The sequence below is a fragment of the Bipolaris victoriae genome (assembly GCF_000527765.1).
Source record: "Bipolaris victoriae FI3 unplaced genomic scaffold scaffold_115, whole genome shotgun sequence".
Lineage (NCBI taxonomy): Eukaryota > Fungi > Ascomycota > Dothideomycetes > Pleosporales > Pleosporaceae > Bipolaris > Bipolaris victoriae.
Window position 1 is genome coordinate 17651 of NW_014575277.1, and position 27691 is coordinate 45341.

At 50.8% G+C, this 27691-nt stretch overlaps 11 protein-coding genes across 11 annotated transcripts; 4 read left to right on the forward strand and 7 right to left on the reverse strand.

Annotated features, from left to right (window-relative positions):
- Window positions 1-395: 395 nt before the first annotated feature.
- Window positions 396-1759, reverse strand: COCVIDRAFT_19665 (hypothetical protein; the record flags this gene model as incomplete). The annotated part of the gene is made up of 2 exons (XM_014696707.1): window positions 396-1109; window positions 1157-1759. 2 exons carry the CDS (start codon window positions 1757-1759, stop codon window positions 396-398), a joined length of 1317 nt encoding a protein of 438 aa, XP_014552193.1.
- Window positions 1760-2644: 885 nt separating this feature from the next.
- Window positions 2645-3358, reverse strand: COCVIDRAFT_30369 (hypothetical protein; the record flags this gene model as incomplete). The annotated part of the gene is made up of 1 exon (XM_014696722.1): window positions 2645-3358. The coding sequence occupies one exon, from the start codon at window positions 3356-3358 to the stop codon at window positions 2645-2647; it is 714 nt and encodes a 237-aa protein (XP_014552208.1).
- Window positions 3359-3743: 385 nt separating this feature from the next.
- Window positions 3744-4914, forward strand: COCVIDRAFT_41593 (hypothetical protein; the record flags this gene model as incomplete). The annotated part of the gene is made up of 4 exons (XM_014696723.1): window positions 3744-3779; window positions 3940-4233; window positions 4293-4516; window positions 4572-4914. 4 exons carry the CDS (start codon window positions 3744-3746, stop codon window positions 4912-4914), a joined length of 897 nt encoding a protein of 298 aa, XP_014552209.1.
- Window positions 4915-6860: 1946 nt separating this feature from the next.
- On the forward strand, window positions 6861-10581 carry COCVIDRAFT_41594 (hypothetical protein; the record flags this gene model as incomplete). Its single annotated transcript, XM_014696724.1, has 3 exons — window positions 6861-9633; window positions 9680-9980; window positions 10032-10581. The coding sequence occupies 3 exons, from the start codon at window positions 6861-6863 to the stop codon at window positions 10579-10581; spliced, it is 3624 nt and encodes a 1207-aa protein (XP_014552210.1).
- Window positions 10582-11036: 455 nt separating this feature from the next.
- COCVIDRAFT_19668 (hypothetical protein) lies at window positions 11037-12358 on the forward strand (the record flags this gene model as incomplete). The annotated part of the gene is made up of 2 exons (XM_014696708.1): window positions 11037-11039; window positions 11096-12358. 2 exons carry the CDS (start codon window positions 11037-11039, stop codon window positions 12356-12358), a joined length of 1266 nt encoding a protein of 421 aa, XP_014552194.1.
- Window positions 12359-12871: 513 nt separating this feature from the next.
- COCVIDRAFT_19669 (hypothetical protein) lies at window positions 12872-16706 on the reverse strand (the record flags this gene model as incomplete). Its single annotated transcript, XM_014696709.1, has 3 exons — window positions 12872-13138; window positions 13190-16431; window positions 16571-16706. 3 exons carry the CDS (start codon window positions 16704-16706, stop codon window positions 12872-12874), a joined length of 3645 nt encoding a protein of 1214 aa, XP_014552195.1.
- Window positions 16707-17979: 1273 nt separating this feature from the next.
- Window positions 17980-19212, reverse strand: COCVIDRAFT_19670 (hypothetical protein; the record flags this gene model as incomplete). The annotated part of the gene is made up of 3 exons (XM_014696710.1): window positions 17980-18354; window positions 18407-18941; window positions 18998-19212. 3 exons carry the CDS (start codon window positions 19210-19212, stop codon window positions 17980-17982), a joined length of 1125 nt encoding a protein of 374 aa, XP_014552196.1.
- A 348-nt stretch (window positions 19213-19560) lies between these two features.
- Window positions 19561-21474, forward strand: COCVIDRAFT_19671 (hypothetical protein; the record flags this gene model as incomplete). Its single annotated transcript, XM_014696711.1, has 1 exon — window positions 19561-21474. The coding sequence occupies one exon, from the start codon at window positions 19561-19563 to the stop codon at window positions 21472-21474; it is 1914 nt and encodes a 637-aa protein (XP_014552197.1).
- Window positions 21475-21678: 204 nt separating this feature from the next.
- On the reverse strand, window positions 21679-22557 carry COCVIDRAFT_19672 (hypothetical protein; the record flags this gene model as incomplete). The annotated part of the gene is made up of 1 exon (XM_014696712.1): window positions 21679-22557. One exon carries the CDS (start codon window positions 22555-22557, stop codon window positions 21679-21681), a length of 879 nt encoding a protein of 292 aa, XP_014552198.1.
- A 1291-nt stretch (window positions 22558-23848) lies between these two features.
- On the reverse strand, window positions 23849-25411 carry COCVIDRAFT_19673 (hypothetical protein; the record flags this gene model as incomplete). Its single annotated transcript, XM_014696713.1, has 1 exon — window positions 23849-25411. The coding sequence occupies one exon, from the start codon at window positions 25409-25411 to the stop codon at window positions 23849-23851; it is 1563 nt and encodes a 520-aa protein (XP_014552199.1).
- Window positions 25412-25693: 282 nt separating this feature from the next.
- COCVIDRAFT_30378 (hypothetical protein) lies at window positions 25694-27060 on the reverse strand (the record flags this gene model as incomplete). Its single annotated transcript, XM_014696725.1, has 5 exons — window positions 25694-25795; window positions 25845-26091; window positions 26141-26162; window positions 26222-26484; window positions 26537-27060. The coding sequence occupies 5 exons, from the start codon at window positions 27058-27060 to the stop codon at window positions 25694-25696; spliced, it is 1158 nt and encodes a 385-aa protein (XP_014552211.1).
- Between the last annotated feature and the right edge of the window lie 631 nt (window positions 27061-27691).

The following is a 27691-nucleotide window of genomic DNA, read 5'->3' on the forward strand; positions in this document are numbered from 1 at the left end:
GGTTACATGTCTGAACTTTTTTTTTAGCACTACGAAATTACGGGGAACTATGTACATCAGGTTGAGATGGATACAGCGGGGATAGCCACGGAAGAACAGACTTGAGATTGTTCCTTGTGGGATTTGGACGGCGAAGGAACAACTTGCCGTTTTGCGTATGCATGCAGTGTAGTAGCGCATGCTCTTTCTCAATAGAGACTTCTCTCTTACGTACACCACTTTGAACACTAGATGACGATGTCCCTTCCGTCTGGAATCTTGCAAAATTTAGCTGAGAACGATACTCCAAACCACACAATCACTTATATCCAATGAGCTAGTCAACTCAGACCATTGGCCTTCCGAGGCGCGTATCATAGCTGAAAACATGCTACTTGATACAGGGCAGTCTACATTCAGTCCTGGGTATGTGCCGCAGATATGGGAAGGAGCGCCGGACGGAGTCTCGCAAAGGCAAACCATACCAACAATGCCACCAATGTCTCAACGAGAATTGCGAATCGAAAAACTCCAATACCCAGACCTTGCACCACGGCACCGATGGCAAAGGGCAAAACCGCGCCTCCAATTTGACCCAGAGATGCAACAAAGGAGACAGCTGCGACGTGTAGCTCTGCTGGCAACAATCTCGTCAACACCACAACTCCAGAGGGAAACAACGGACCGTGAACGAAGCCAGTTGCCGTCATGAAAATTATAGAGGCCTCCAGAGATGTGAAAGCTGCAAACAGAGCTTCAAAAACGATAGCAGAGAGGAAGTAAAGGGTGGTCGCGCGTCGTACACCCATCCTATCCGTGGCGAATCCCAGAACTAACCGCCCAATAGCCATACCTATCCAGTAGCCCGAGGAAGAGAGACCAGCTATATAGTCACTCGCATGTCGCTCACGAAGCATGAATGAAACTACCCACCCAGAGATGGAAGTTTCTACGCCAACGTAGGTGAGGAAGAAGGCTGCACAGAGCCAAGTAGCTGGGTGCTTGAATATTTCTCTGAGGTCAACCTTGGAGTCAGACAACTTTGACTGCTTGCTCTGGCGGTAGACAGATGCGCTCTCGTGTAGGAAAGCAGCGACCTGGACTATGAATGACAATGCGCACGCTCCAGCCTTCACCCAGTTAGTATATTATCGCAAACATCTCATAATCCACTTACCAGAATCGAATACCAAGTCCACCAATCCCGATGCCTAGCAGTCAACATAGTCAAGAGCAGAGGACCCAATGCCGCACCAACAGAATAACTCCCATGCAACAACCCAGAAATCGTATTCGCCTTCTTCATGCTCCCTGCCCACGCGCACCAACTCCCATCGAGCAATCCAGTCCCCAGACCCTGAAACGCAAACGCTACCAGTATCACCCCGAAGCCCGGATGCGCTGCTACCATAGCAGTGGCAGCGACTTGCAGGAGGGGCCCCGCAAAAGCGATACCCCGCTGCCCAAACCGGTAGTGTACGGCATCACTGAATTGCGCGGCGAATACGTATCCAATGGGTCCAGCCAGAAATATAGAAGACACTTGGATGTCGCTGAGGTTGTAGTATTGCGACAGCAAAGGGAGGACAGCACCAATGGATGAGTTGAATAACCCGAGTGTGGCGAATGAGTACATTGCCGCTGCGATCTTGAAGATCAACCGCATATTCATTGTTTCGGGCTCTTCCTGTGAGCCTCCTTGGTCTGCAGCAACAGACGTCCTACTACTATCATCGCCAAGCAGAGGCGAGGCCTCGTTCGACCCAGATGGATGCGCCATATTTTGTTGCAAATGTAAACGCGTCGCGAACACGGTTTTTGGTAGATCAAGGTGCGTAAGTGATCACAGTGTCATTTCTCGCAGCTGTACTCTGACTCAGCAAGTTTTAAAATCGGGAAGGAGTCTTGGTTTAGATGGCTAGTGACGGGTTGAGATGGTACTTGGGGCTGTGTCGTTGCATCAGTATCGCTGCGAATAGATAGATACGTACTACGGAGGCAAGTAAGCACGGCCGAGAACATCCCTGTCGTGACATCATGGCCAAAGCGTCTTAGGTGGGTAAAGGAATTGTTTTATTTTTGCAACAACGGTTTGGGAGAGTTGAATGGGGAATATATTTCTAAATGGGAAGTTGGATTATCATGCATGGTAGGATGCTTTTGGGTGTTGTGTGCTAGAGACCTGGTATGGAGCCTTGGAATCAACACGCCGCCAGCCCTTTTGTATTGGTTGCAAGACCAACACATCTATTGCACCTGATGATTGTGAATTTCCCAAAGACCGAGCAGATTTACCAGAAAGTAAGAATAAGTACACGAGTGGTACATTTGCTTCTAGAAACTTTGCTCCCATGAGCCACATCAGCGTCATGGAAATACATACCAAGTATGTACTTTAGCCGGGCTATTACCCATCTAGCTGCTTTTGCGTAAACCAACTGCATTTCGACTTGAATGTATTCTTGTCAATCTCCCGATCTGGCATTTGTATGTGTTTTCTTCTCGAAAACCACACTGTCTTGTTGATTTGATTTTCCATTGCCAGCTATACGGTTCTCAAGAGGGCGACATTGGAAATGTAGCAACTCCAAATAGGACGACTGGAATGAGCTCCATATTTTGTTGATACTAGAAGCCCAAACTTACAGCACAGCTGACAGAGGAACTAGTCCTCATCGTCGGAAGAGGTGTAGCCCAGCCCGAGTGAAAGTGCATTTCCTGTCTTGGACGCAGACGCATTTGTTGAGGGCTGTACATTGGCGACAGGTAGTTTTGCGGAACTTGTGGTGTTGACCTTTGTATTCGCCTGGGAAGGAATGTTTGTTGATTTTTGCTGGGTTGTCTCTGTCGTCGACTGTGATTTCTCAGCAGGCTTCTGCTCCTCTGGGACGGAACTCGATTTCCTCAGCTTCACGCCCTTGAGTAGTCCGGTTTCAGGCCCCTTCTTCCTCTTCTTTCCAGCAACTGCCCACTGGTCGGCACCATGCTCCTGTGTCGGCTCTGCACTCTCCTCCTCAAGCCCACGCGCCTTTCTCTCCGCCTCTTCACGCTGCCGTCGGAATAGATCCAGCTGCTCAGTAGTTTCTTTCTTGACGTTGGCTTCTTCCAGGCGCTTCTTCTCAAGGATTGAATCCAGATAGTCGGCTTCCTCGTCGTCAAGGGCGACATGGAGCTTGTAGCGCGCTTTCTCCTCAAACTCGGCTTGCTTCTTGTCCTTGTTGGCCTGCAAGACTTCGTACAGACTCTTGCCGTCGTGCTGCTTTGCTAGCTCGGCTTTGGCACGTCTGGCATCTTCAATTTCCTGCTGCGCTCTTTTCCACTCATCGTCGCGTTGCACTTCCTCCCCGGCATTGCCACCACTGACGAACCCTGAAGACATTCCGACCCACACGCATATGGCTAGCGCAGGTTGTTGAGAGCGGCGCAGTGGTTCCTCAAACCCACAGATTTGGTGTCGGGACAGCGAGGCTGGAAAGGATACCGCATTCGCACTAGCGCCAACGAGTGGTTCCCCACCAGCTTTGCTCCATCCGCGGACAAGTCAGGCGCTGATACGTGGAGCATTTATGCCGGTGCTTATTTGTGCTCGGGACATGCCCTTGCAAGGTGGATGAATGTTGAGACTGACGTAGGAGGGGTGTTACACGACGCGTTGCCCCTCCACTTGCGCCGCCATTCAAAAGATTTCACTTTCTTCCAATTCCCATCCTTCCTACACTACAAACTTTACATTTCCCAATCTTATGCTCCGTACTCTAGCAAGAATGGCACCCAAGAACTGGACAAAGGAGAGCTTTACGGTAAGTGCATCTGTAACCCCCACCCGCATCAGCCATACCAGAGAATGTATCTTCTCTAGACATCGCAATCGCCCTACGATTGGGTTGAAGAGCTGAAGTCATTCAACCTCTCACCTATGCATGAGCCAATGCCAGTCAAACAGAAACTAATTGGTTACAGCTCAACACTGGCGCAAAGATTCCTGCTGTTGGCCTCGGAACCTGGCAGTCAAAGCCTGGTGAGGTCCGTGAAGCTGTCAAGGCTGCTCTCCAGGGCGGCTACCGTCACATTGACACTGCACTTGCATATGGCAACGAGAAGGAAGTCGGCCAGGGTATCAAGGACTCTGGTGTTCCCCGTGAGGAGATCTGGGTCACCACCAAGCTCGACAACCCATGGCACAAGCGCGTCGAAGAAGGCATCAACAGCTCGCTGAGCAGCCTTGGCCTCGACTACGTCGATCTCTACCTCATGGTATGTTTATTCCTGTGCAATCACGGTTTCCAATAAGGTAAAATGCTAACAACTCATAGCACTGGCCCTCGTCGACCGACCCAGATGACCTGAAGAAGCACTACCCCGACTGGGACTTCAAGGACACCTGGGCTGAGATGCAGAAGCTGCCTGAATCTGGCCGCGTGAAGAACATCGGTGTCTCCAACTTCGCTATCAAGAATCTCGAGAAGCTCTTCGCCGACTCCCGGTTCAAGATCACGCCTGCTGTTAACCAGATCGAGCTCCACCCCAACAACCCCTCGTAAGCTAGACTCACTCACATCATATAATGATACAAAGACTGACAACTGATGCAGGCCCAAGCTCCTCGACTACTGCAAGGAGAAGGGCATCCACTGCACCGCCTACTCATGCCTTGGCTCCACCGACTCTCCTCTGTACAAGAACGAGAAGCTCAAGAAGCTTGCCGAGAGCAAAGGAAAGTCTGTCCAGCAGGTCCTGCTGATGTGGGGTCTCCAGCGCGGCACCAGCGTCATCCCCAAGTCTGTCACAGCATCTCGCATCATGGGCAACTTTGAGCTTGATGGCTGGGAGTTGACCGATGAGGAGATGAAGGAGATTAGCTCGCTGCCTGAGCGCTTCAAGGTTTGCGGAGACGCCTGGCTGCCCGTCAAGGTGTTCTTTGGCGACGACGAGTAGGTCTGTTGAATTTTGTCAGAGGGTTTAGAGTACAATGATACCATGAATACATAGAGAATTGAGAATAAGAATAAGACATATGGACACGTGACCAGTGGAGCGTGACACATTGTGCAGTGTTGTTGTGTAGTGCCAGGCAAAGCCGTGGAAGCCTGGCGTGTGGCAATTTCTTCGGGTCATGTGAGTGCGCGTTCAGCGCTAGTGAGACGCGACGACATTCCGTGCCCGCTCGCCACTCGTCCTTCCCTTTCAAGCATTTAGACTTGCACGTTCACACAATTTCACAACTTGGATTCTTCCACTTGCCACTACATTTCTGAAATACCTATACTCGACAACTTGCCAAGATGAGCAACGAAGAGGAGCAGTATGACGACAGCACAATGGGCGGCCCTGGTGCCCCAACGCCCGTTTCTGCGCTTGAGGTAGGCCCCAAATCATTCTTCGTACCTTGGTGGATGCTGACAGTAATTCAGGGTGTCAATGGACTCACGGCACGCGATATCAAACTAGTAGTCGAGGGAGGTTTCAACACAGTGGAATCCATTGCTTACACGTACGTTGGGCACTGTGTCACATCCTGCTCCGCCACTAACGCTTACCAGGCCGCGACGAACGCTCGAACAGATCAAGGGTATATCAGAACAAAAGGCGTCCAAGTTACTAGCTGAGGGTATGGCTCAAAGTACCGGCTCAGGTACCTGCTGCTAACGGATTCAGCGTCGAAACTTGTACCTATGGGCTTTACCACCGCCACGGAGATGCATTCGCGCAGAAGCGAACTAATATCCATTACAACCGGATCGAAGCAGTTGGACACGCTCCTTGCAGGAGGCATTGAGACGGGCTCCATCACAGAGATATTTGGCGAATTCCGAACAGGGAAAAGTCAGATCTGCCACACTCTGGCTGTCACCTGCCAGTTGCCTTTCGATATGGGAGGCGGAGAAGGCAAATGTCTATACATTGACACCGAGGGCACTTTCCGACCAGTCCGATGTTTGGCCGTTGCAAATCGGTTCGGACTTTCGGGCGAAGAGGTTCTCGACAACGTTGCGTATGCTCGCGCATACAACTCTGACCATCAGCTGGAGCTCCTCAACCAGGCCGCGCAAATGATGACCGAGACGCGCTTTTCGTTGCTGGTCGTCGACTCTGCCACCGCATTATATCGTACAGACTTTGCAGGACGTGGAGAGCTCTCTGCAAGACAAACGCACTTGGCCAAGTTCATGCGCACCTTACAACGGCTTGCGGACGAGTTTGGAATCGCCGTCATCATCACGAACCAAGTCGTTGCACAGGTCGACGGTGGGCCAAGCGCCATGTTTAACCCAGACCCAAAGAAGCCTATTGGAGGAAACATTATTGCACACGCAAGTACGACCCGTCTCAGCTTGAGGAAGGGCAGAGGAGAGACGCGTGTCTGCAAGATCTATGACAGCCCGTGTTTGCCTGAGAGCGATTGCTTGTTTGCCATCAATGAGGATGGTATCGGTGACCCCAAGGAGAAGGATTTGGAGGAGAGGAATAACAGGTGATGAGGGGTTGGTGGTTTTGAGGCGGAAGACGACTGGACGATGGTGATTTAAGTAATTGCGGTTTGCGTTCAACGATTTATGCTCATGCAATATTATGATATCCTTCATGTTTTAAAATCTTTGACAATTCCAAGTGAAGGCATTGGTGAGTTGACAGGCGTTCTTTTTTGCAGATGCAGCCATTACTTATAGTATACTACGAGTAGTGTTGTGGATGATCTGTGGCCAGGAACAAGCCGCTCCCAGGAAGGGCCGTGCGCCAGCAGCTTTCCTCGCGCATTCCCATCGCGACCACTGTTTTTGTGAGCTCCACCTCCGCGCCGACTGCCGCAACCCACACCAACCACACACCGTACCCTCCAGCTCGCCGCCATAGTAATCGCAGAATCTTCGCATGCGAGCAGAATGTCACAGAACGGAGGCACATGTCTCTACAAAGAGGCGCGATTGAACATTGAGCCCGCCTTCCCTGGGTCAACAATCGCATTCACCATCCCAGCATACTCTCCTTTCGCCGGCCGCTCTAGCATAAAGCGTAGTGTTATCACCGAGCAGTATGTCGACAAGGACGAAGACGCCTTTACTAGGCGCCATTTAGCAACAGATGGATCCATGTACTTTCGGCGGCATCATGGCTACCCACGAAGCTTTCTTTGGCGCGTGCTGGATAACAGAAAGATGCTGGAAATACAGTCAACAGATTTAGAACACGACTCTACCGACAAGTTTGAGGCCACCCTCACGCTTCTTTTCCAGTTCCCTGCGCCAATCCGCCCTTTCTGCGTCGCTTTCGCAGAGCCCGCCGACCGAGACGCCTTGACCGTTTTTGCAATCACCACCGCCAATGAGCTTTACACAATCACGCTACATCGCGACTTCTTTGCTACCCCCGCGGCTTCAGAGCAGGACCCAGAGACTTGGTGCAAGAGAGTCGAGCCGGCACTCTTCAGCGGGCGCATACCCTTCAGGCTCGTCGCTGAAAGCGCTGATGAATTGCTAGTCACTCTAGACGATGGAGCCATCTGCCGCTTAGTGTGGGACAAGGCCAACGCCACCTGGGATGGATCGCGATATCAGCAGAACAACTGGTCGGTGCGCGGCCTTCTGTCTTGGAAAGCGCAACCCACTGTCCGGTTCGAGAATGCGGAATTCGCTACATCTGCTGCTGCTGCTGTGGCCATATCGCCCGAGAAGAACCATATTCTTTCGGTCTGCTTAGATCACACCATACGCGCATGGAATATTGCATCAGGGAAGCCAGGCGCTCATATGGATCTCTTGGGCGCCGATGAAATGTCTTTGGAGAAGTCGCATACCTCATACTCCATTGGGCCCTCGCAGTCGATGCTAATGCAGGTTGTAGAAGTAATCGGCGGAATTGGAGGCGCTGATTACCATATCGTTACGTATTCGCCGAAGCAGCACCAGTTCAAGTTTTGGGGCGTCAGAGACGCAGATGACGCAGAGTTGGGTTTCTACGATGCTGCCGAGGACTCGGATTTCATTCCCCCGATCGACGAGCTCATGAAGACGACTGTTTGGACGCTGGAAGAATTTCACATTGTCCCCGGACCCACTGGATGGAGAGGCTCAGAAATTTGGATCCGCGCAAGATCTGGACCGAGCAGCAAAATTTATTCTTTGAAGTTCGATCTCACCGATACGCCAGAAGCACGAACCCAGGCCTGGAAGAACGATTGGGTTTGTGTGGAATCCGGTCCCTTGACTGTCGATGCATTGAGGGCTCACCCTGCCAACCCGAGTGAGCGGGACGATGTCATTGATCATGATGATCTTGACTCCACTGAGAAGTGGCTCGACTTTCTATTCTACCCGGGCAGATTTACCACCGCAACACTGGAAACTTCGTTGTATATTTACAAAAGAGGGCTCGAACAAGGTCGGCCAGGTCGATCATCCAGTAGAGGCTCGCTCAAAGAACGCCTGTGCGCTGCCGTCACTGCTCTCGCTGTGAACGGAAGCCGTGAGTCGGACGAAATTGAGGATGCTGTAGCTGTGCAATGGCAAGCGTACTACAGCCTTGTAAAGGATCTGCACAAGCGTAGAGGAGAATCTCTTTCACTTGTGTATGACCGGGATTCGGGTAGGCCATGGCTTGTCCTAAGTGACTACGTGTGTGCGATACGAACTTGTAGCGAATCTGAGATCACCAAGCTAAACGCCAGCGTCATCTCTAGCTCACGCACGCTGAGCAAACCACTCCGCAAGACGTTGGACACTTCTGAGTCACGGGACGTTGCGCGGCTACTGAATGCGGCGGCATCCTTTAGACAGCGGCTGCCGTCGTTTGTTCAGCACGAGGTGCGAAGACATTTGGAGATGGACATACTTCAGAGCCGCAACATTACCATCCTTGATCGGATGGAATGGATCGAAGCCAACAGTGAACTTTCACAGCAAGTATCTGACGAAGATGTCACCATGCTTGTCGAAGAACTGGGTATGGAGGTCAAGGATCTCGGTACTGAGACATTCCTCCGAGCCATCAAGATACTAGGTTATGAGGAAGACGGCAAGCCCCAGCCAAGGAAGCAGATTGCACGGTATGGATTGAGCGCCTTGACGAGAGTTTCTCAAGAAACCCTAGAAGGTGATCGAGATGTCTTGTTGGACCTGCTTGTTCTCCTGCTTTTCATGTTCATTGAGCTAGAAGGAGAAAGTCTTGAGGACTTTGATGCGCCAGAGGTCTTTGCCGAGCTGATTCTCCGTTACAAGGATTGCTTGGTGGTATCATGGCTAGCTGGTACGGTTTGGGCTCACCAGAGCGCAACGGGGCTAGCATCAGAAAACGTAAACCGGGCACTGAGCGAGACGCTGAAGGTGGGTAAGAAGCTGCCTATCACGCAAACAGTTCTCGAAGGCGCTTATGGTGGACGTGCGTTCGAAGTACCGTTACCGAAGGACCTGAAGGCTGATTTACTTACGAAATGGAGCCGGGGTTGGCTCACATCGATCTTCGAGGAGCACGAGTACGAGGCCGTGGTAGAAGATATCATGGGCATTCTACTGGCACAAAGAGAGTATGAACTCGCCATGGACTTTTCCAAGTTCCTTATCGAAGGTTATTGGGCGTCTTACATGAGAGGTCGGCTGTACATTGCCTTGGGAGACAATGCGACTGCATCAATGTGCTTCCAGAAGCCTGCGTACACTTTGGGTAAGAGTCAAATGGAGCCATACTGGAATGATGCTAACTCTTGCAGCTCTCGGTGCCATGTTCGATGTGGCGGAACAAGACACAATGGGCCTGGTGTCTGAAGTAGAGCGAAATTCGTTCTCCGAAGGTCTCGGCCATTACTACAATCACGTTGTTGGTCTGTTTGAGAGGGCCAAGGCGTATTCGTACGTTGCGGACTTTGCCAAACTTGGCCTCCGGTCGTTGCTGGGCCAAGAGGATGAGGGGCTCAAGACTGAGCTCCTTCAGCGGCTATTCACCGCATCCATACAGACGTGTAGGTTTCAAGACGCATACACAGCCATGATCAGACATAGTGATGCAGCTTTGTAAGTTGATACATGGACACGCCATGTGAACAAGGACTAATGCTAGCGTAGGAAACAATCCGACCTACAGACTCTGATCACGACTATGGTTGCCCAGTCACGCACTACGGAACTACTAAAGTTTCCATTTGTGGGACTGGCAGATACTGTGGACAACATTCTGACGTCACTTTGCCAGAAGACGCTCAACATCGCTTCAGGGCCTCCCTACCATCAGATTCTGTATTCTTTCCGCATCTCGCGAAACAACTTCCGGGGCGCGGCATCAATCCTTCATGAGCGACTACAACGACTGAAGACGACTTCGTCAAAGGTGCATGACCCAGCGGATGAATCGCTAGCACAATGCTACCTCATGATTATCAACACACTGTCGTCGGTCAGCAAAGAAGATGCATACATCCTGGCCGAGCAACGCATTGAAGGAACCGGGGGCCCGCCGCAATGGGGTATTGGCCAGGGCAAGAAGTTGCTTAAGAGGCAGATTATCACGCTGGATACGCTCAGGAAGGAGTACCAGGCTGAGCTTGACCGTGTTGCGGCGATTGAGAGTGGGCAGTTCCCGTTTGTGGACCCGAGCGAGGACATGGATATCTTGTAGTAGCAGGTGCGTGGGTTTGCGAGGTTTCAGCGCGGCGTTCATAGGAGGGGATTGCGAATATATGGGTTAATGCCACAGCCACAGCCACAGGAAAAGGTGTGTTTCTGGTAGGCAACAGGGACATGAAGATAGTGTACAGCAGCACATGATTGAAATGATTTGGCTGCATGAGGCAAAGGCCGTGTGTGAAATTGTGCCATGTCCATTTAATGACGTCGTTTCTTTGCGTAGTGCTCTTTGTAGTGAATGGAAAGGAGAGAACACCAAAGTCGCGCGCTAGTACAAAGGAATGCGGGGCGTCGCGACTCGTATGCGCCGCAACTGCACAAAGCTGACACCGGTTGCTAGAGCGCCAGCGCCGTGTGGTTCATGTACGATAGACGTTGATAGTCTTGCCTGTTCATCTCGAAGCACACGTGCATACATGCCGCGTCGTTGAACCAGTGCTCGCCGCCATGGTCAGAATCCTACATACAGTCAAGACGCGTTTACACCCATTGACATTACTACGCAGAACTCAAAGTCCCTGCGTCGTCTCGCCGCCGACCACGGCTCTCTGCATACGGCTGGCCTCCCGCCTAATTACCTGTTTGCACCCGAATCAGACGACGCTGCAGACCTCACGTCCCTCGACGTCCTCCTCGCTGGCCCCGTTGGCACCCCCTACGCAGGCGGTGTATGGCGATTGCACCTCGACATCCCACCCACCTATCCTGCCGCCCCGCCCACGGCACAATTCAGGACCCGACTATGGCACCCCAACATCGACGAGGCGACTGGTGCCGTCTGTGTGGAGACGCTGAAGCGTGACTGGAGCAGCACGCTCAAACTCCGAGACGTACTGGTGACGATATCATGTCTCCTCATCCAGCCCAACCCGGCCAGTGCATTGAACGAAGCGGCGGGCAAACTAGCCGTCGAGGACTGGGACGGATACTGTAGGCGAGCAAAGCTCATGACTGAGATTCATGCCGCCATCCCCAGCAGTATCGCCAAGGAAGTCAGAGAAGCCCAAATGCGAGGCGAAGAGCAGGCGACTGAGCCTGAGTCGCAGTCTGAGCTCCAGCCCCAGCCTACAGCAAAACCTCACTCAAAAGGAAAAGAAAAGGAACGAGTCAAGATCACACCGGCTGGACCCAGGTTACAACGGCGACCATCCGAGGACGAAGAGAACAGGCGACGCAGGGCCGCAACTCACGATGCAGACAGCGACCCAGAAAGCGACTGGATACCCGGCCCCGTCAAGACCAGCAAAGTGCCCGGCCGCCAGGAACCCAACATCTTCGGCATCAAAGGCCTCGAAGACACCATGCAACTCGACACACCCCCGAAGCGCATCTTCGCCGCCCAAACCAAAGCCCCCATCTCCAAAGACAAAGGAAAAGCCAAAGGCCCCATTGACGATTCCGACCCCTTCATCACCACCGCACCCTCAAAATCATCTTCACGCCCCGTAACACGCTCCTTCGACTTGGCCGCTCCTCCCCTCGCTTTTGCTAGTACGTTACCACCACCACGACCGGCAGTAGACCCGTCAACCAGCAACGACGACGACGACGACAGCACAGCCACCCTCCTCCTCCGCGATTTCTCCCTCTCATGGCACGACACCTTTGCACTGCACAACAACGATCCCGACGCCAAGAAACGCATTGCAAGCCCAGAGTTCGAAGCAAAATCTAAATGGGAAATCAAGAGGTTCCGCCAGGCAGGATGTGATTTGAAAAAGTTTAATCGCGGCGAGTTTGGCGCCAGGGTTGGCCTGGGTAGGCTTTAGATTGTAATCATGCTTTTTTCTTGTGTAGGTTGCCATAGCGAGGGGTGCATGTGTAAACCGGGGAATTTTTCGCTTATCCAATTGAGGAAATTTGGGCTAAGCGGTAATGTATGTATGTATGTATGTTTGAATGAATGGATAATGATGATGGTGCTGGAGATGAGAAATTTCCCCTTTGAGAGCGATAGAGTATGAGTCCTACATGCAAATGTTACAATACGGATATTTGATTTGAGATGCGAAATCAGAGGATACTCGGATTCGCGTGTGAATGGAAATAGAGAGAGAGAGAGAGGAAGGAAGTTTGTTAAACGTGAGACTACCCAACAGGGAGGGAGAATGGAATTAGATCGGGCTTGATCTATGTAGAGGGAACCAACTATGGAAAATCATGCATACGTGAGGTCCTTTGTGTTGAAGGGACTACGCTGCTCATCCGTACATTGAAATACTAAAAAGAATCCAACGCTAGCCGCCCTTGGTACGATAAATTTAGGAATAAAAAAAACGATCCTATGCCACTTTTTGCTCATGCGCTGTGCCATTGACAGCGTGAGTTCCATCAACTCCGTTTGTGCAGGTAGTGGTACCATTCGCCCTGTTCTCCTGTGCCTCGCTGGCTTCTTTGATAGAAGGAACAGACTCCGACGGCGGTACAGCCAAAGATGTTGCGTCGTTTTCAATGACATCCGTATTCTCCTGATTAGGAGCCTGGAGTCCCTGGCGGACTCGGAGGACGCTGTCGACGATGACGGCGTCGATACCTTCGTTTCGTTGCAACTATTTCACGTTAATGTGTGTAACCCGAAAACTGTCAATGTGTTTACTTACCAAAACATTCTTGGGGTCGTTGTTGAGCATTCCATAGCTCACGCAGACAAGACCACTTTCCTTGACTACTTTGACAAGTCTAGGGCACATGACGAGCGGTGTAGCGGCGCTGACTACCCCGAGCAAGTTCCAACGACTTGCAAAGCGAATCGCCTCTTGCAAACTTGCAGCTCGCACATCTCCTACTGGTGATGTTCCGGCATCTGTGAGGAACAGAACAGGAATTGAGGGTTGCTTAAAGGATAGCATGAGGCAGATGTCTGGGTTGAAGGATGAGAAGATAATGTTGCGTTCCCCCATTTTATCATAGACCTTTTCCAGGATTGTGTCGACAAAAGAGTTCAGCTCCACCGCATATTGGTCCATTTCCTCCTCTTCCGACTCGTGGAGCATGGGATACTTCATCTCGACATTGAATCCAACGGACTGTGGTACTTCATCAAACATTCGTTCCAGAGTCGTAAACGATGACTGGATGGAATATCCGCGGCTATTTCCCTTAAATCCTTTCTTCTTGAAATCACGGGTATGCTTCATTCGCTCCGTCAGCTCCTCAGCGCGGTCGGTGTGGATATTGCGTTGCTTCGAGTTATCAACCGAGTACGATCTTGGCCTTCTCACATTGGGGCGGTCCTCTTCAGCACCGTTGAGATGAGAAGTTCTATCCGGGGACCCAGTGCGAGCGTATCGAGGATTCGAGCCTTCGCCAATGTGGAGGAACTGGTCTAGAGTAAGGGTATGTACAGGCGCGTCAATACCTGTCTCGCTGACAAGGAAGTCATGGTAGATGACCGGCACGTGGTCCTTTGTAAGTTGGACATCAAACTCAACATACTCCGCGCCCAGATTAGCAGCTGAAATGAAGGATTGAATGGTGTTCTCGCCGAGTTGAAGTGATGTACGAGATGCCGTGTTCTTGCCCAGACCACGATGGCCAATGACCATGGTCGATGAAGCCATCTTCTTCCAGTAGGTGTGCTGCTCTGTGATCGACATGTTTGGATGATGGAAGGGTGTGATGATGAGAAAGTTGAAGTTGACTGTTCCAATAACGTCCAATGTCGAGGCTGCCACAATAGGTACCTTCATATCTCCTTGGAGGGGAATTCGCTTCGATCCAATGCTGGTTTTGATCGTGGACAGTAAAGCCACAGCCCGCCCCATCGAGCGTTCATGTGTTCCGGCATAGGTTGGGACAATGTCGAACAAGAGTTTGACCTTGGTGACATCACTGGTCATAAATGTAATGGGCTCTGTAGCGATATTATCCTGGATGGGCAAATCAATCACTGTGGGTTCTCCTTTGGCTCCAGATGCTTGCACAACCACAGACAAAGCAGTGTCGAGTTGTGTCGCATGCGCATCCGCAAGTGGAATATCGTCAAGCTTGACCGCCGGTGTGTCTTTGCGAACATCCATCGAACCAAGGCTGACCAGCACCATTGTTTCATTCGTCAGATAACGATGACCAAATGTTTTCACTGGCTCAGGGACTTTCTGCACAGGACTATTAGTGTCTCGATTCAGGTTCTTTGACCTTCTCTCGTCAAGCGAATTCTGAGGGGGTGAACCAGCCCGAGAAATCCGTGCATCTGTGGGTGCCACACGAGGCGAGACTGTCGTGGGAGCAAGCTCGCACAGCCGTTCTGCAACTTGCATATGGCCACGAAGTGCAGCGTGCTCTTTCGCTGTCCAACCGGAATTATCGCATCTGTGTAGATCAGCTCCAGCAGCGGCTAGAATCTCGACTATTGAGAGATGATCATCGACACAGGCAATGAACAATGGCGTCCAGGCAAACGTCTTTTCGGGAACATCAACGTCGGCTTTGTTCGTGTTAGAGCCCTCAAGCAAAACTTTGGCACATTCGTCATAGCCGTAGCGCGCTGCCATGTGCAGGGCAGTCTCACCGCCCTCGTCCTGGTAGTTGACATCGATGTCGGCTTCAACCAGGAGCTTGACAATACCAACAAAATTTGATCGAGTCGCTAAAGACAGAACTGCTCCTGAGCGAGCACTAGACTTCCTCGACGCACGTCTTTGTTCATGTGTTCCCCGCCAATTCTCTGCCTCAAGAAGGGTTTTGGTGGTGAGGACATGCCCACCCATGACACTGAGATGCAGAGGCGCATTGCCGTCAGTGTCCTGCCAATCGGGAGAGTCTATGCCTTGTGCAACGTCGAACTGGCCCCAGTCCTGCATGTGTTTTATGACAACCTGACAAATGACTACGAAGCCATATTGAGCGGCATAATGAAGCGGAAGCCTTCCATAGGAATCACGAGCTTGAAGTGCATTGCGTTGCTCATCACGCAGCTCGTCAAGCAGATAGATGAGTAGGCGCACAGACTCGTCGTTCTCGCTAAGCAGTTGGGTTGACTCTTCTTCAGTAGTCGTACAAGGACGAGGTTGCCGGTTAGGGTCAGTAGCAGGCACTATGAAGTTTCCTGCTTCATTTGAACTTGGTTGCCGAGTTCCGTCGGCGCCAAATGTTTCGCCGCTCTTTGAACGGCCAATGTTGATGACTAGTCGGTGGACACAATTGCGTTTGTTGATATCGTCATCTTCATCCAACGAGATGATATCCTGCAACAATCTCTTGATGCATTGTTTGGAACGGCATGAGATGGAGCGCTGAAGGAAGTTCAGCAGAACCTGCTGCATTGAAGAACTGGTGATGCCGTTGTTCGCAGCAGCTTCGGCAATCTGTTGGCCGAGGTCTTCCGCTTTGTCGTTGCGGATAGCCAAGTCTGCCGCATCGAGTAGGCCGGATGGCAGGTGTAGCGAACGGCCTGGCACTCGACCTAGGGAGCCCGCAGAATGTGTAGAGCCTGTATCATCAAAAGTCTTGATATCACCCAGTCCTGACAGCCATTCATTGACAGCCTTCATGTCCTGGTTGAGGGGCAGATTGTGCGCAAACGGCTTTGGGTTGACTTTGGAGGCCAGGTATGGCTCTTGCAAACGCACTGTCTTGATCTTCTTGTCCAGCTTCTTGGTGATTTTGTTGAAACCCCTCCGATTGACCTCTCCGTACCACTGAAGCTTTCGCATTGAGCCTCGTAGCTCAAGCAGTGCGCCCATGAGGTCTTGTGCCTCGTCTTTATCGATGCCTTCGGGCAACTGGGCGGCACGACCATAACGGCCATGCAGGATCCTAAGTCGCCGGGAAAACTCTGCGTACTTTCGGTTGTAGAAGTTGTCGACATCTTCGAGGTTGCGATCAAGAGAGAAGAAGAACTCTGTAGATTGCTGTTAGTTATCCAATCCCTGCGAGCGTTGTATGATGTTCTCCGAATAGACGACTGGGAGTTGCTGAAGCACTTGAAAAAGCAGTACGCAAAAAAAATAGAATAAAGGTTCATGAGCATTCAAACTGACCTGTGAGATCTGGATCCGAGCCATTTTTCGAGGCTTCAGCGGCATTCTTGATCAGCTTCTTGAGGCCTTTGTAGTTGATGTACGAGGACGCCCATTCTGGAACCTGGTTCCTAGGCAGATTATGTCCAAACTTCATTTTGGCACTCGAGTGATGGTCAGCAAGTAAGCGTTGCCAAACAAAGGCCAACGCTGAGGACTGAGGACAGCTCTACAAGCTGTTGCGAATTGACCGCGCACCAGGAGGGGCAGCAAAGGCTAAGAATTATAGTGGCAGCAATGGAATGACGGGTAAGACAGATAACAAAGGGCGGATAGCATGCGACCGGCGCAGTCAACGCGTTAATGATGGACTCTTTAGGGTGTGCTCGAGGGGACCATTCTCATTGGAGGAGACGGGGCCCGATCAAATCGCGCCTGCAGCATGGTTAAACGGACTGTCAAAACGAAAGGGAAAGCCGCAGCTCGAGGGCAAGGGAAAGTACACTGTAGCGGCAGAATCGCTGGGCAGTGTTGTCGAAGTGCGAAAAGGAAGCTGTTGTAGGTGTAGTATGTGTATGCGCAAGCAAAAGAATATGGCTGAGCCGGAGCTGGTCGAGGGAGTGGTTCGTGCGCCGTCAGGGTCTGCGATGACGTGTGAGGGTGGAGTTGAGATGGTTTCGCTCTGTTCTAAGCTTTTTCCTCGCGCGCCGCAAGTAGCCGCAGGGCCATTGATGAATTTATACTCTTCTCCCAGGCTTCTGTTTGCTGCTGGAAACTGGGTCCCCCCCCTACAGCTGCCGCATCATAGTGCATCCATGCATTGCATCAGCGCACCAACGCCTGGCGTGCATGCTGCTGCGTCGGCGGATCACGGCGGTGTATGTTTGTCAGCTCGTCAAAGGCATGTTAAGCGGCCACGGGCTTGACCATGGCGCCAGGGGGCTGGCGGATCTAGATGCTTTGGGGTGGGCTTGATTGGGTTTATCGTCTGGTCAAAGAGCAGATCACGCTCCCTTTGTGTGTGTGGGCGGACGTGAGCAAAAGCAAGTAAGAACGCCATGGCCTCTTTGAAGCGGTATGCATGGCAGATGCGTCGCAGATGGTGGCAAGGGAAGCTCGAGCCTGAATCACATGGCTTCACGACGATACAGCGTGGTGGAGACGACGGGCGTTGGATTGATGGTTTTTGCATGGCCTCCCCGCAATTGGCCCGCAAGTCATGCACGCGGACCCTTTTCCGAGTCGTTTAGCAGCGGCCCACGACTGCATAGTGTGCCTGGGCCACTGGACCCTTCTTTTCCCTCCCATGTCCTACCAACTACTCACTACTACTTGCTCCCTCGCATCCGCATCCCCATCTGCATCTGTATCCGTGCTCAAGTCCGTACCCAGTCATGTGGACACCACCACTCTAGTCGCCTCGTCCCGTCTCACGAGAAGAAGAAGGCGTTCCCCTGTGCATCCTTGCGCTGCATCTTGGACAGGTCCTTATCCGGCGCATACTCTGTCCACGCGCTCGCAGGAAAGATGTGTTTATTGCGCTCGTACCACCGTCTATCAACCACCTTGGTCAGCGTCGCATCATCCCCAAACCCCTCGAGCTCCTCGTCTGCTATGCTCGACTCTTTGCTCTTCTTCTTGCCAGACTGCATCAGTGGGTCATACGTGGCCGGATCGACGTCGGCCTCTTCGTCGGCCTCCGTCGTCGCTCTGGGAGTGGCCTTGGTGGGCTGTGCCGAGTAGTCAAAGAGGGGTCCGTCAAGGCCGGCAACCCGGTTGAACAGGAAGTGGTAGATTTCGTAATGCTGCCTCTAGTGTCAGTAACGGAATACGAGCACAGGCACGTGTCCAACTTACGTGTGGTATAATGACCTCTCCCCTTACCAGCATCAGGTCGTCTACACTGACTCTGGCCCAGTCCCTCCGGCTCTTGTCTCCACCCACGCCCAGCTCTGCTCCCACCTTCCTCGCCTTGTCCAAGAACAGCCAGATCTGCTCCCCCTTCTTCAGCCTGCATCGCCCGCCTGGTATGTTGGTGCCGTCGTAGAAGACAAATGGAATCACCACTTCGGTGGCCTTAACCGCATCGCGCATTATAACAAAATCCCGCCGTGCAAGCTCTGCCTGCTGTGCCTCGCGCTGGAGAGCTGTCTTCGTCATGACGCGAGGCTTTAGTCCAATGTTTGAGTTTGCGCCCAGCTTCTTCTTCACCACCACACTGCTTTCTGCTTCGGATTTCACACCCGTCGCATCGGTGGGGGTGCTTTGGCGCGGACTGGCCGTTTTAGACACAGTAGAGTCGGTGTCATCCTCTTCCTCTGCGCCAAACGACAGTTTGCCCTTGGTGGCTATCTTGCGCTTTTTCTTGAAGACCGGCTTTGGTGTCGATGCCCTGTACTTTGTAAATTAGCCAAGTTTCCGTGACTAGATAGCAAATGTCCCCCTTACCCATCTATCGGTGTACTGGCACCAGAGTCAAGCCCTGTATCACCTCGTTCTTTTCTGTCCAAGGCCTCGGCGCGTCGCTTGCGGTAATCATTCAGGTTCACAAGACCAACGGTTTGCGCCTTGAGGAGGTCTTCTGCCGTGGCAGCCTGCGAAGTGAAACGCGAGTTATTCGCGGCATCGCTGGCATCGCCTGAGCTAGAGGCGAATCTATCCATGAGTGGAGAACAATGGTGGTGGGAAAGTCAAGCCCAGTCGTGGCTACCATAAAGTTGATGGCGCCCGCCCAAAGCAGCAAGTTCCCACCGCCACTAGCGCCTGTTGGCCGCACTCGTGATAGCGCGTGCCCGACGCGGCGACGCGAACACGACTCCACCTGACCGTTAATCTCATTTGCTGCAAAACCCGGGAAATGATCCAAAATGGCACGCATAGTCCAGGATTCAGACGATGAGCTAGATGAAGACCTCGAGGCTGACCTGCCACCATCGCAGCCGCCAGACGCCTCCGGTCAGCGACCCGGTAATCTTCACGCGGAAAGCACGGGTGCCATTGGTAGGGTCCATATGCGTCTGCAACCATATCCCGTGACGACATTAACCATTCTTGTAGATTCACTTCATGGTACTAGTAAAGAATCATTGCCCATCCATCTACAGCCCTTGCTCAGCCAAGATGAACCACTGTCTTCGGTCTCCTTGCCAGAGCATCCAAACAAGAGAAGGAAGACGGAATCTCCCGGCCAACTTGTAAACGGTCATGAACCTGCGAATTTCCAAGAAGCCGTCTGGCAATTGGAAGGTACTATGCGAAACGATTATGCTGGCCATGAGCCCGTCATGTTTGGTGAACCATCAAGTACCATCCCAAACGCCACCATGACGCAACAGCGTGTCTTGGAAGCTGTCAACGGCCCAGTAATGCTAGGACAGGAGTCCGAAACTGGGGAGCTTCGCCATCATCTTCCGCCTGAACCGTCAGTACCTTGGTCAGATCTGATGAGATTCACGCCTGCAGAGGAATCTGAGCAGACTGAATCTCCGTATCGTGAACCACTACCTCACGCGTCATTGAGTACGCCTGTTGTGGCTATGCAGAAAAGTCCTGGTTGGCCGGCGACGCAGCAGAGCAAATGTGCATCGTCATCTCAGCAGAATCAAAGTGTATCGAAGAACGACCGTTCTAGTTTTGAGGAACATACCGCAGATGATGAACAGGTTGTCTCCAAGACGAGCTCTCCGCTAGTAACCGTGAAAACGCCGAATCCACGACTAGAATCTCATACCGATGGTCAAGCGAAAGCAAAGACATCTCCCCGCCAACACAAAAACCAGCTGCATCCAAGCTCTGATGACGAATTGTCCGCAATCGGACTCCCCGAGGAGCGATACAAGCCAAGGCCCAGTCGCTCAAGGTCACTCAAGGTCGACACTGAAGAGCCAATTGACTACTCCATCCGACCTGAGAAAGCTCCTAAGCTCAGCAAACGTCGAAGAACAACAGCTGACATGCGCGCTGCCAACGCAATCACGACACCCGAGAAAGTACGGCAAATATGCGATATGGGCTTCACGCCTTCGACGACTGCCGGGGCCTTGAGACGTAACAACGGTGACGTCATCCAGACTGTCGATTGGCTAGTTACTAACAATATCGGCCATGACGAGCTGGCGCCACAAAGTCCACCTAAGCCGATGCCGAAACAAAGAGAAGAAGACGAGCCTGAGGTAGTCGACGTACGGACTGTACAAAGTATCATGCGCAATCTGGATGAGTATCGTCGGGACGATTGTGACACTGCACAACGTGATCAGCCAACAGGACTGGATGCAGATAGTTCTACGACGGATCTCATAGAAGTCGATACTTTCGCGGAAACCACAAACCCGCATAAGCGCTCAGAAACAGATCAGAACATGAGTCCGACAAAAGTGCAAGTAGTGATACCAAAGAAATCGCCCAAAGCTGCCGTTGCACAAACAGAAGACGGTATAAGTGTGTCGAGTAAGAAGTCAAAGCGCAAGAAAATTACGCTAGACCAGACGGAATCAGAATCAGTCTCATCGTTGGTTCCTGTAACGGCGCCGGTGAATGAGAAGAAGAGAGGTCGAGGTCGTCCGAAGAAAACACCGACCACTTCTGACGCCATCGAGCCCATCATACCTCATGAACAAGAAGCAAAAGAAGAGCAGCCTAGTGAACTTCTCCAACCAATAGAACAGAACCCGGTCACTGAGAAGATTGATCCAAGCCCAGACATCACACCAGACAAGCCACAACCTGTGGAACCAGTGATCTCTCAGGATACAGAACAAACCACTGTTCCGATCAAACTCAACCCAGCTCCGACTTCAGAGACACCAGAGAAGTCAACGAAACCCGTCACTCCTTCGCCCATGACCAAAGGCAAAGTGCCGTACCGCGTGGGCTTAAGTAAACGAGCAAGAATCGCTCCTTTGCTACGAACGTTGAAGAAATAAAGGGGCTCTCATGATTCTCCCACCGGGAGCAAATTTGTTGATGACAAGGTCCATGCTAGTAAACTTCATGTAATGGAAACTCAAATGAATACATACCTTTTTTTCCACCGAGTTTTCTATACATACTTTATAACTTATCGCAACATATGATGTTCGTCATCTTGTTATGAAGCTCCATTGCTAACCAACTACATTGACGTCGTTTTAAGATGCGGCTCCAAAATAAGCATTGAGTACGAGATTCTTGCTAGGAGCAACCTCGTCTAGCCCTTCAGTAACCGCTCGAAACTGATAATCATCCGCGCCATTATAATTGTAAGACAATTCATACTCGTGGTCTGCACCGCTATTTTCCGACTCGATACTTTTAATTCCAGCAACATTCCACAAAGTCGACTTTACATGCTTCCATTCGAATTTGAGTTTGTACGAAACACCAGCCGTGTCACCGAGGACAGCCATGCGGCCAAAGGCGACTTTGAACTTGCCAGGCGCAGTCCACCAGTCGGTCATGAATTCTACAGCTGTTTTCTTGATCTGGAAGGGTCGGAAATACAAGCGTTTTTGACAGATTGGCTCCGCGGCTTGGCCGAACTGTAGATTGTCTGGGTCAACGATATGAAGCGAGTCTCTGAGCACCGTAACGCAGAAGTAGTCGGTCTGGCAGTAACCATGTACTGTGACGATATGGTCGCCTTCGGCATCCGCTTCGCAGTCTACGCTGAATTGCCTTCCACTGACACATACATTCCGGATTGAGTAGGGATGCGCCCGTACTTTCCCGTTCTGCGTACACACAGCGTTCAAATTTGGCTTATAGAAAACTGTGGCTCGACCATTGATTTCCTTGTTTTGTACATCGCGGGTGAGTAACTCGTGGATTGTCTCGTTGGCGCGGAAATGGTCGTCTATTCGCCTCATTGTCGCTTGTAGGAGTGCATGCTCACCGTCTTGGTTACGGATGTGATGAGCGACCTCGTCGGAGTGGAAGTAGAGATCAACGTCGGGATGTTCGGAAGTTACAGAATCTCCAGCAACGGAGAAGCCAAATAGGAGGCAGAGGAGTAGAGATGGCAACATCATGATACAAGGAGCAACTCCAGAAGCGTGGAATAATAAAACCTTACTCTTTGAGCGGCCTTCAATGGGATTATTCAAGTACTTATCTTACCAGTGAACTGCATCTCGATATTCTCTCCGCCCCACATCTAACTGGATCTCAGCCGTTTGGAAGATTCCGTATCATGCCGCTGTCAGATTTGATAGGTCTTTTTTTATGGTTGGATTTTCCTCCAATAGACTGCAGCGAGAGACATCTATACGCGCATGGGTCATCGCAACATCGACGTAAGATCAGGCCATTGTTCCGTCGGACCTTTTGTCTGACAAGCGGTAACGCCCCGAGGATGTGGGTGTACCGAGACAACGCTCAAGAACTAACCGAAAGGATGATTGGCCTATAATGATACTTCCAAGCTAGCTTGTTACTCTCTATAGTTCTGGTACATAGCTGGCGTTAAGGTTCGGACTCAGAGATATAGAATTTTGTAACCAAGACCTAGAGAGTAAGCTTAGTAGATTTTTGGAAACAATGGCCCGCTCTTATGATCTTAGATCTTTTCGAGCTATTTAAAGTCTGTAAGCAGGCAAGAATAAATAAAGCTCTAAATCCATGTCATATGTAGTACAATAGACCTACGATGGTGTTTTAACAAAAACTTCGACAATAAATTGCCACTTTATCTAGAAGATTTGCACTTTTGATAGTACAAGTCTAGGAAATCCCCGACAAGAGAATGTCTCATACGCTCTTAATTAAGCGAGCAAGAGTTGGCAGGGATCTTCACACAGGTAGTGATTTGATGCTATCAGAAAGTCCGTGATGTGCAATTCATATAATCAATCATGTGAAACTAAACTATGTGCTAGAAGCCAATATAACCACTGAGACATTTGCCAACTCATGACTTCGCAAACTTGAAATGGATACCAGACAAAGGATCTTTCGCAGTCCACTTATCGATGGTCTTGAGCCGGTCAACAAACCCAGTGTCCCAGGTTAAACCACGAGCGGCTTTCTGTCTTGCTGCTTCATCCATCTGAAAAACTGCAAGTGACTCTCCCTCGCCATTGAAATAACCTAGAGGGCAGAGGGAGAGACTCGTTAGAGCACCAGAACGGGACACGACTTCCTTAGCTCAACCCTCTTCCGCATCAACAGTTGCCTCGACGATAAACGGATATTTGTTGGAAGGGTCCAATGGAGCGCGCTTCTCGCCTTGAGCCTTTTTGATCTTCGCCTTAAAGATACGAAATATGAGCAGGCTCAACTCATCTATCGAGAAGCTCTGGTTTGAAGTTGCCCCAGATTGGGTCAGACCCAGCCAAAACAAGTTGGGAAGCCATTGGTCTGGACGCCATATAACGTGGAAATCTTCTCATCCCACTTTTCATCCAAACTGCGGCCGTTTCGACCCGTAACGTTAATACGTGCTTTTTTGCCTGGGCTGTCTGGAAGAAAGATCTCATAGCCAGTGCTCCATATGATGACGTCGAGATCGTATTCTTTACCGAGCGCGACAATGCCCTTTTCGGTGAGCCCTTCAATGCCTTTTCCATCCGTATCCACGAGAGTCACATTCTCCTGGTTGAAACTGGGAAGATAGTCGTCGTGGAAGCACGGGCGCTTGCACCAACCTGGGTACCATGCCTTTAGGGATTCGGCGGTGGCTTTTTCCTTGATAATCTCGTCGACACAGGCATGCACTCGCTTCTGAAGGATGAGATCCATCTTTTGAAGCTTTTCCAGATATGGTGGAATCTCTTCTGGCGACTTGGGCGCATTGGGACTGCCAATAAGCCCCGAGTAGCTTGGAACCGTGGACCACTGGTCATCAACTAAATCAACAGCCGGTCGAGGATACTCATTGTGATTAAATTTGCCGTGATTCAATCTCCTCTCTCTCTGCCATCCCGGCTTAGAAGCATACTCTTTCCACCACTCCGGGTCCGTTTCACGCTGCCCTCTGGTGTCTACTGCAGATGCAGTACGCTGAAAAACGTAAAGCTCTTTCGCCCATTCTGCCAAATGAGGTACTACCTGGATGGCTGTAGCACCAGTACCAACGATGCCTACTTTCTTGTCTCGGAGATTCGTCAGGCGCGGGTCCCGCTCTGAGCCTCCCGTATATTCGTAATCCCAGACGGAAGTGTGGAACACATGGCCCTTGTAGCTGTTGACTCCGGGTACCCGAGGGATTTTGGGCCAGTTCAGTACTCCAGTATTTATAAAAGCAAACCTGGAGCGGACTGTGGTTTGCTTGCCCTCTTCTCCAGCTCTAGGACTTTCGAGTTTGGTAACCCACTCTCCCTTGTCGTCATCAAAGGTCATACTCATAGCCTTGACACGGAACAATCCATTCTCGAAAAGTCCCCATTTTTTCACGACCCTTTCGGCTTGTTCTCGCAGCTTGGGGCCGTACAAGTACTTGCACTTCTGCATATAGCCTGTCTCTTCGACCAGCGGCATATACATGTAGCTCTCAACGTCGCACATGAGTCCGGGATAACGGTTCAGCCACCAAGTCCCGCCAAATCCTCCAGCCGTATCAACAAATCTGATATCCTCGGGAGCCACTCCAGCATCCAGAAACCGGACTGCAGATGTAAGAGACCCGTATCCGGCCCCAAAAAACTGAAATTCACATCGTGAGCCATCTCTGAGGGTAGGCTTCATGTTGTCGTACACTGGATCTGGCCATGCATTATGGATAGCCTTGGCAAACTTGTCCACTGTCTCATGGTCGAGGAATTGTGCCCGGCCATCGGTAAGAAGCCGCTTTTCGCGTTCGCTTTTATATCGCTTTTGTATCTCGTCAAGTTCTGAAGGGCGTATGGTTGAGCCATCGATAGCATTTGCGGCTTTGGTCACAGCCATGATCGAAGAAACGCCATAAGTAAGGGAAGGTAATAATTGGAATAAGATAAAATATAGTCCAATACAGATAGTGGAGATTGTGTAGTCGAAGAATCTTTGTCGGAGATCCTGATATGATTGTTCAACATGAAGACATTGCTTATTTATACCTGTTTCAATGAACTAACAGAGGACACTGTACGGTACCCGAGTTCCCGGTATAATCTGAATGAATACTAGTAATGTCTGAACATAACGCTTTACCCTACATCGATCTACCCGTTGCCTGTTCCGAATTGCCGGCTAAGGGCTTGTTCGGAGTCCAATGGCTTGAGCCTCCTTGACCGCCAAAGCTAGGACTGTATATCCCCAGTGTGGTAAGCAAGTAGAGCTGACAAAAAGATACTGTTTGCGTCAGTGGATATCCACACATAGTGAGATGGTCATCTGCTACCATGAGCATCAAAGTTTGAACTTTCCGGAGTGAACACATCAATAGCGCGACTCTATCAAAGAGACCTAGAGCATTAGTAAAAAGGTTACAATATTGGTCCTCGTTTGAGCTAGGATTAGCACGGTAGCCTGTGGCAAGGATAGTGTTGACCACTGCGCACCATACAGGATCAGTTTCCGGAGAAAGATATTCGTAAGTTCTATAGAACTCGGCCATGAAGCTTGACTTGTCGAGTATAGGATAAGTACTACCATGTTAATCAGTGTAAGTGCCTCAATTAAGAGCTCTCTAAATACCATTGGACTGAATCGAGGTAAGCTACTCATCAGTTAGCATATGTTCTGAGTAAGTTCTTCAGCATAGTCCATAATTCCTACAGTCGATCCAAGATTGTGCAACTTCGTAAGATGGCAAACGAGATTTATCGTATGTGCTATGTTCACTGATATTCGGAGTACTGGGAGACCAATTCTCGAGGAAAGCTGTTATATGATCTGAAAAGTACGTCGACCCAGTCACGTCGCTTATAAATTTTCGACCTAGCTCCGTGCCAGGAATCGACTTGAGACGACGAATTAGCGGCGGATTCAGCAGCTGGCAGCCACAGAATCGAGACTGTAACGCACCATAAAGTTCGGACCTACAAAATTTAAGTTAGTTATTCTCTGGTCCCAAAGTTGGAAAGGTGGAACTTGCCCAAATAGTTTATAAAACCGGAAGCCGATTGTAGAAGAAGGTGGCTTAAGTCGTCTTCTTCAATATCCTCCTGCCATCCGCTAGTGTTTTGACTCCCGAATTGCTCTGGAGACGATTGCGCAGTATGGGCAAGGAACACGTCATTAGATCCACCAACAACTGGTTGCTCAGAAACTGATGACGTATTCTCTGGGCTCGGTTCTATTGAGGTGCTATCGTTATCAAGCGTTGTGCAAGCCCGGAACATAATATCACTCATAGGATCGTTGTAATCGGGTGTTTTGGTAGGTACCGTATCATGCAAGCCTTCCTGAACGATGAAATCAGGTGGAAAATTACAAGAATGGAACGCATTGTCCAAAAATGGGGTGTCCACAGGAAAATCTGTGAACCTTTGTAATGAGAGGCCCAGAATATCTGCATCGCCATTCCCTACAAGGTGTAGTGCAATATCCAACGTGGCCGTCTCGCCCTCATGATACCGTGCTTGCTGTGTGTCTGGCCCTATAGAATGATGCATGGTTGATGGTATCGAGGGCTCAAGTGAAACCGGAAGTTCTTGGTTGGCTTTAGATTAACCTCTAAATCCAAGACATAATTCACAGGCATATCGACATACCTAATGTCGGTGCCGTTGCTTGTGAAGGGGTTGGAAGTAGTCCGTCCCCAGCAGTTGCCACAACACTTGAAGGTGCCAGGCTTTGATCACCTTCATTGTTACGCGAACAGCCACCTCGACTGGATTGCTTAGAGCGACGAGGTCGCGACTGTGGATTTCGGACCGCGCGTGGCAAATAGACACATTGACTCCGGTGGGCGGCACATTGTGCACACGCCGGTTGCGCTCCATCACCTGCAAATAGCACAGTATCATGAGCACAGCAATCTGGCTGGACTAAAGGTAGAGGGAATTACAACGAACTTTCTTCTTCCTGCACAGGCGGCAAGCTCTTGGGGATCTCCTGTCCAGGTTAAGATATGTAGTCGTTCTTGGATTAGGTAGTAGAGGGAGTCTCCTTGAAAGCCACATACCTACATGCCCAGTCAAGGCCATCCTCGGAGCCATTGTTGGGGTGCGGTAGAGATGGAATATTGTGCATCCTCGCGTAGACCATGCAGACGTGTCGGAGGCAAAGTTATTAAAGGTGAGA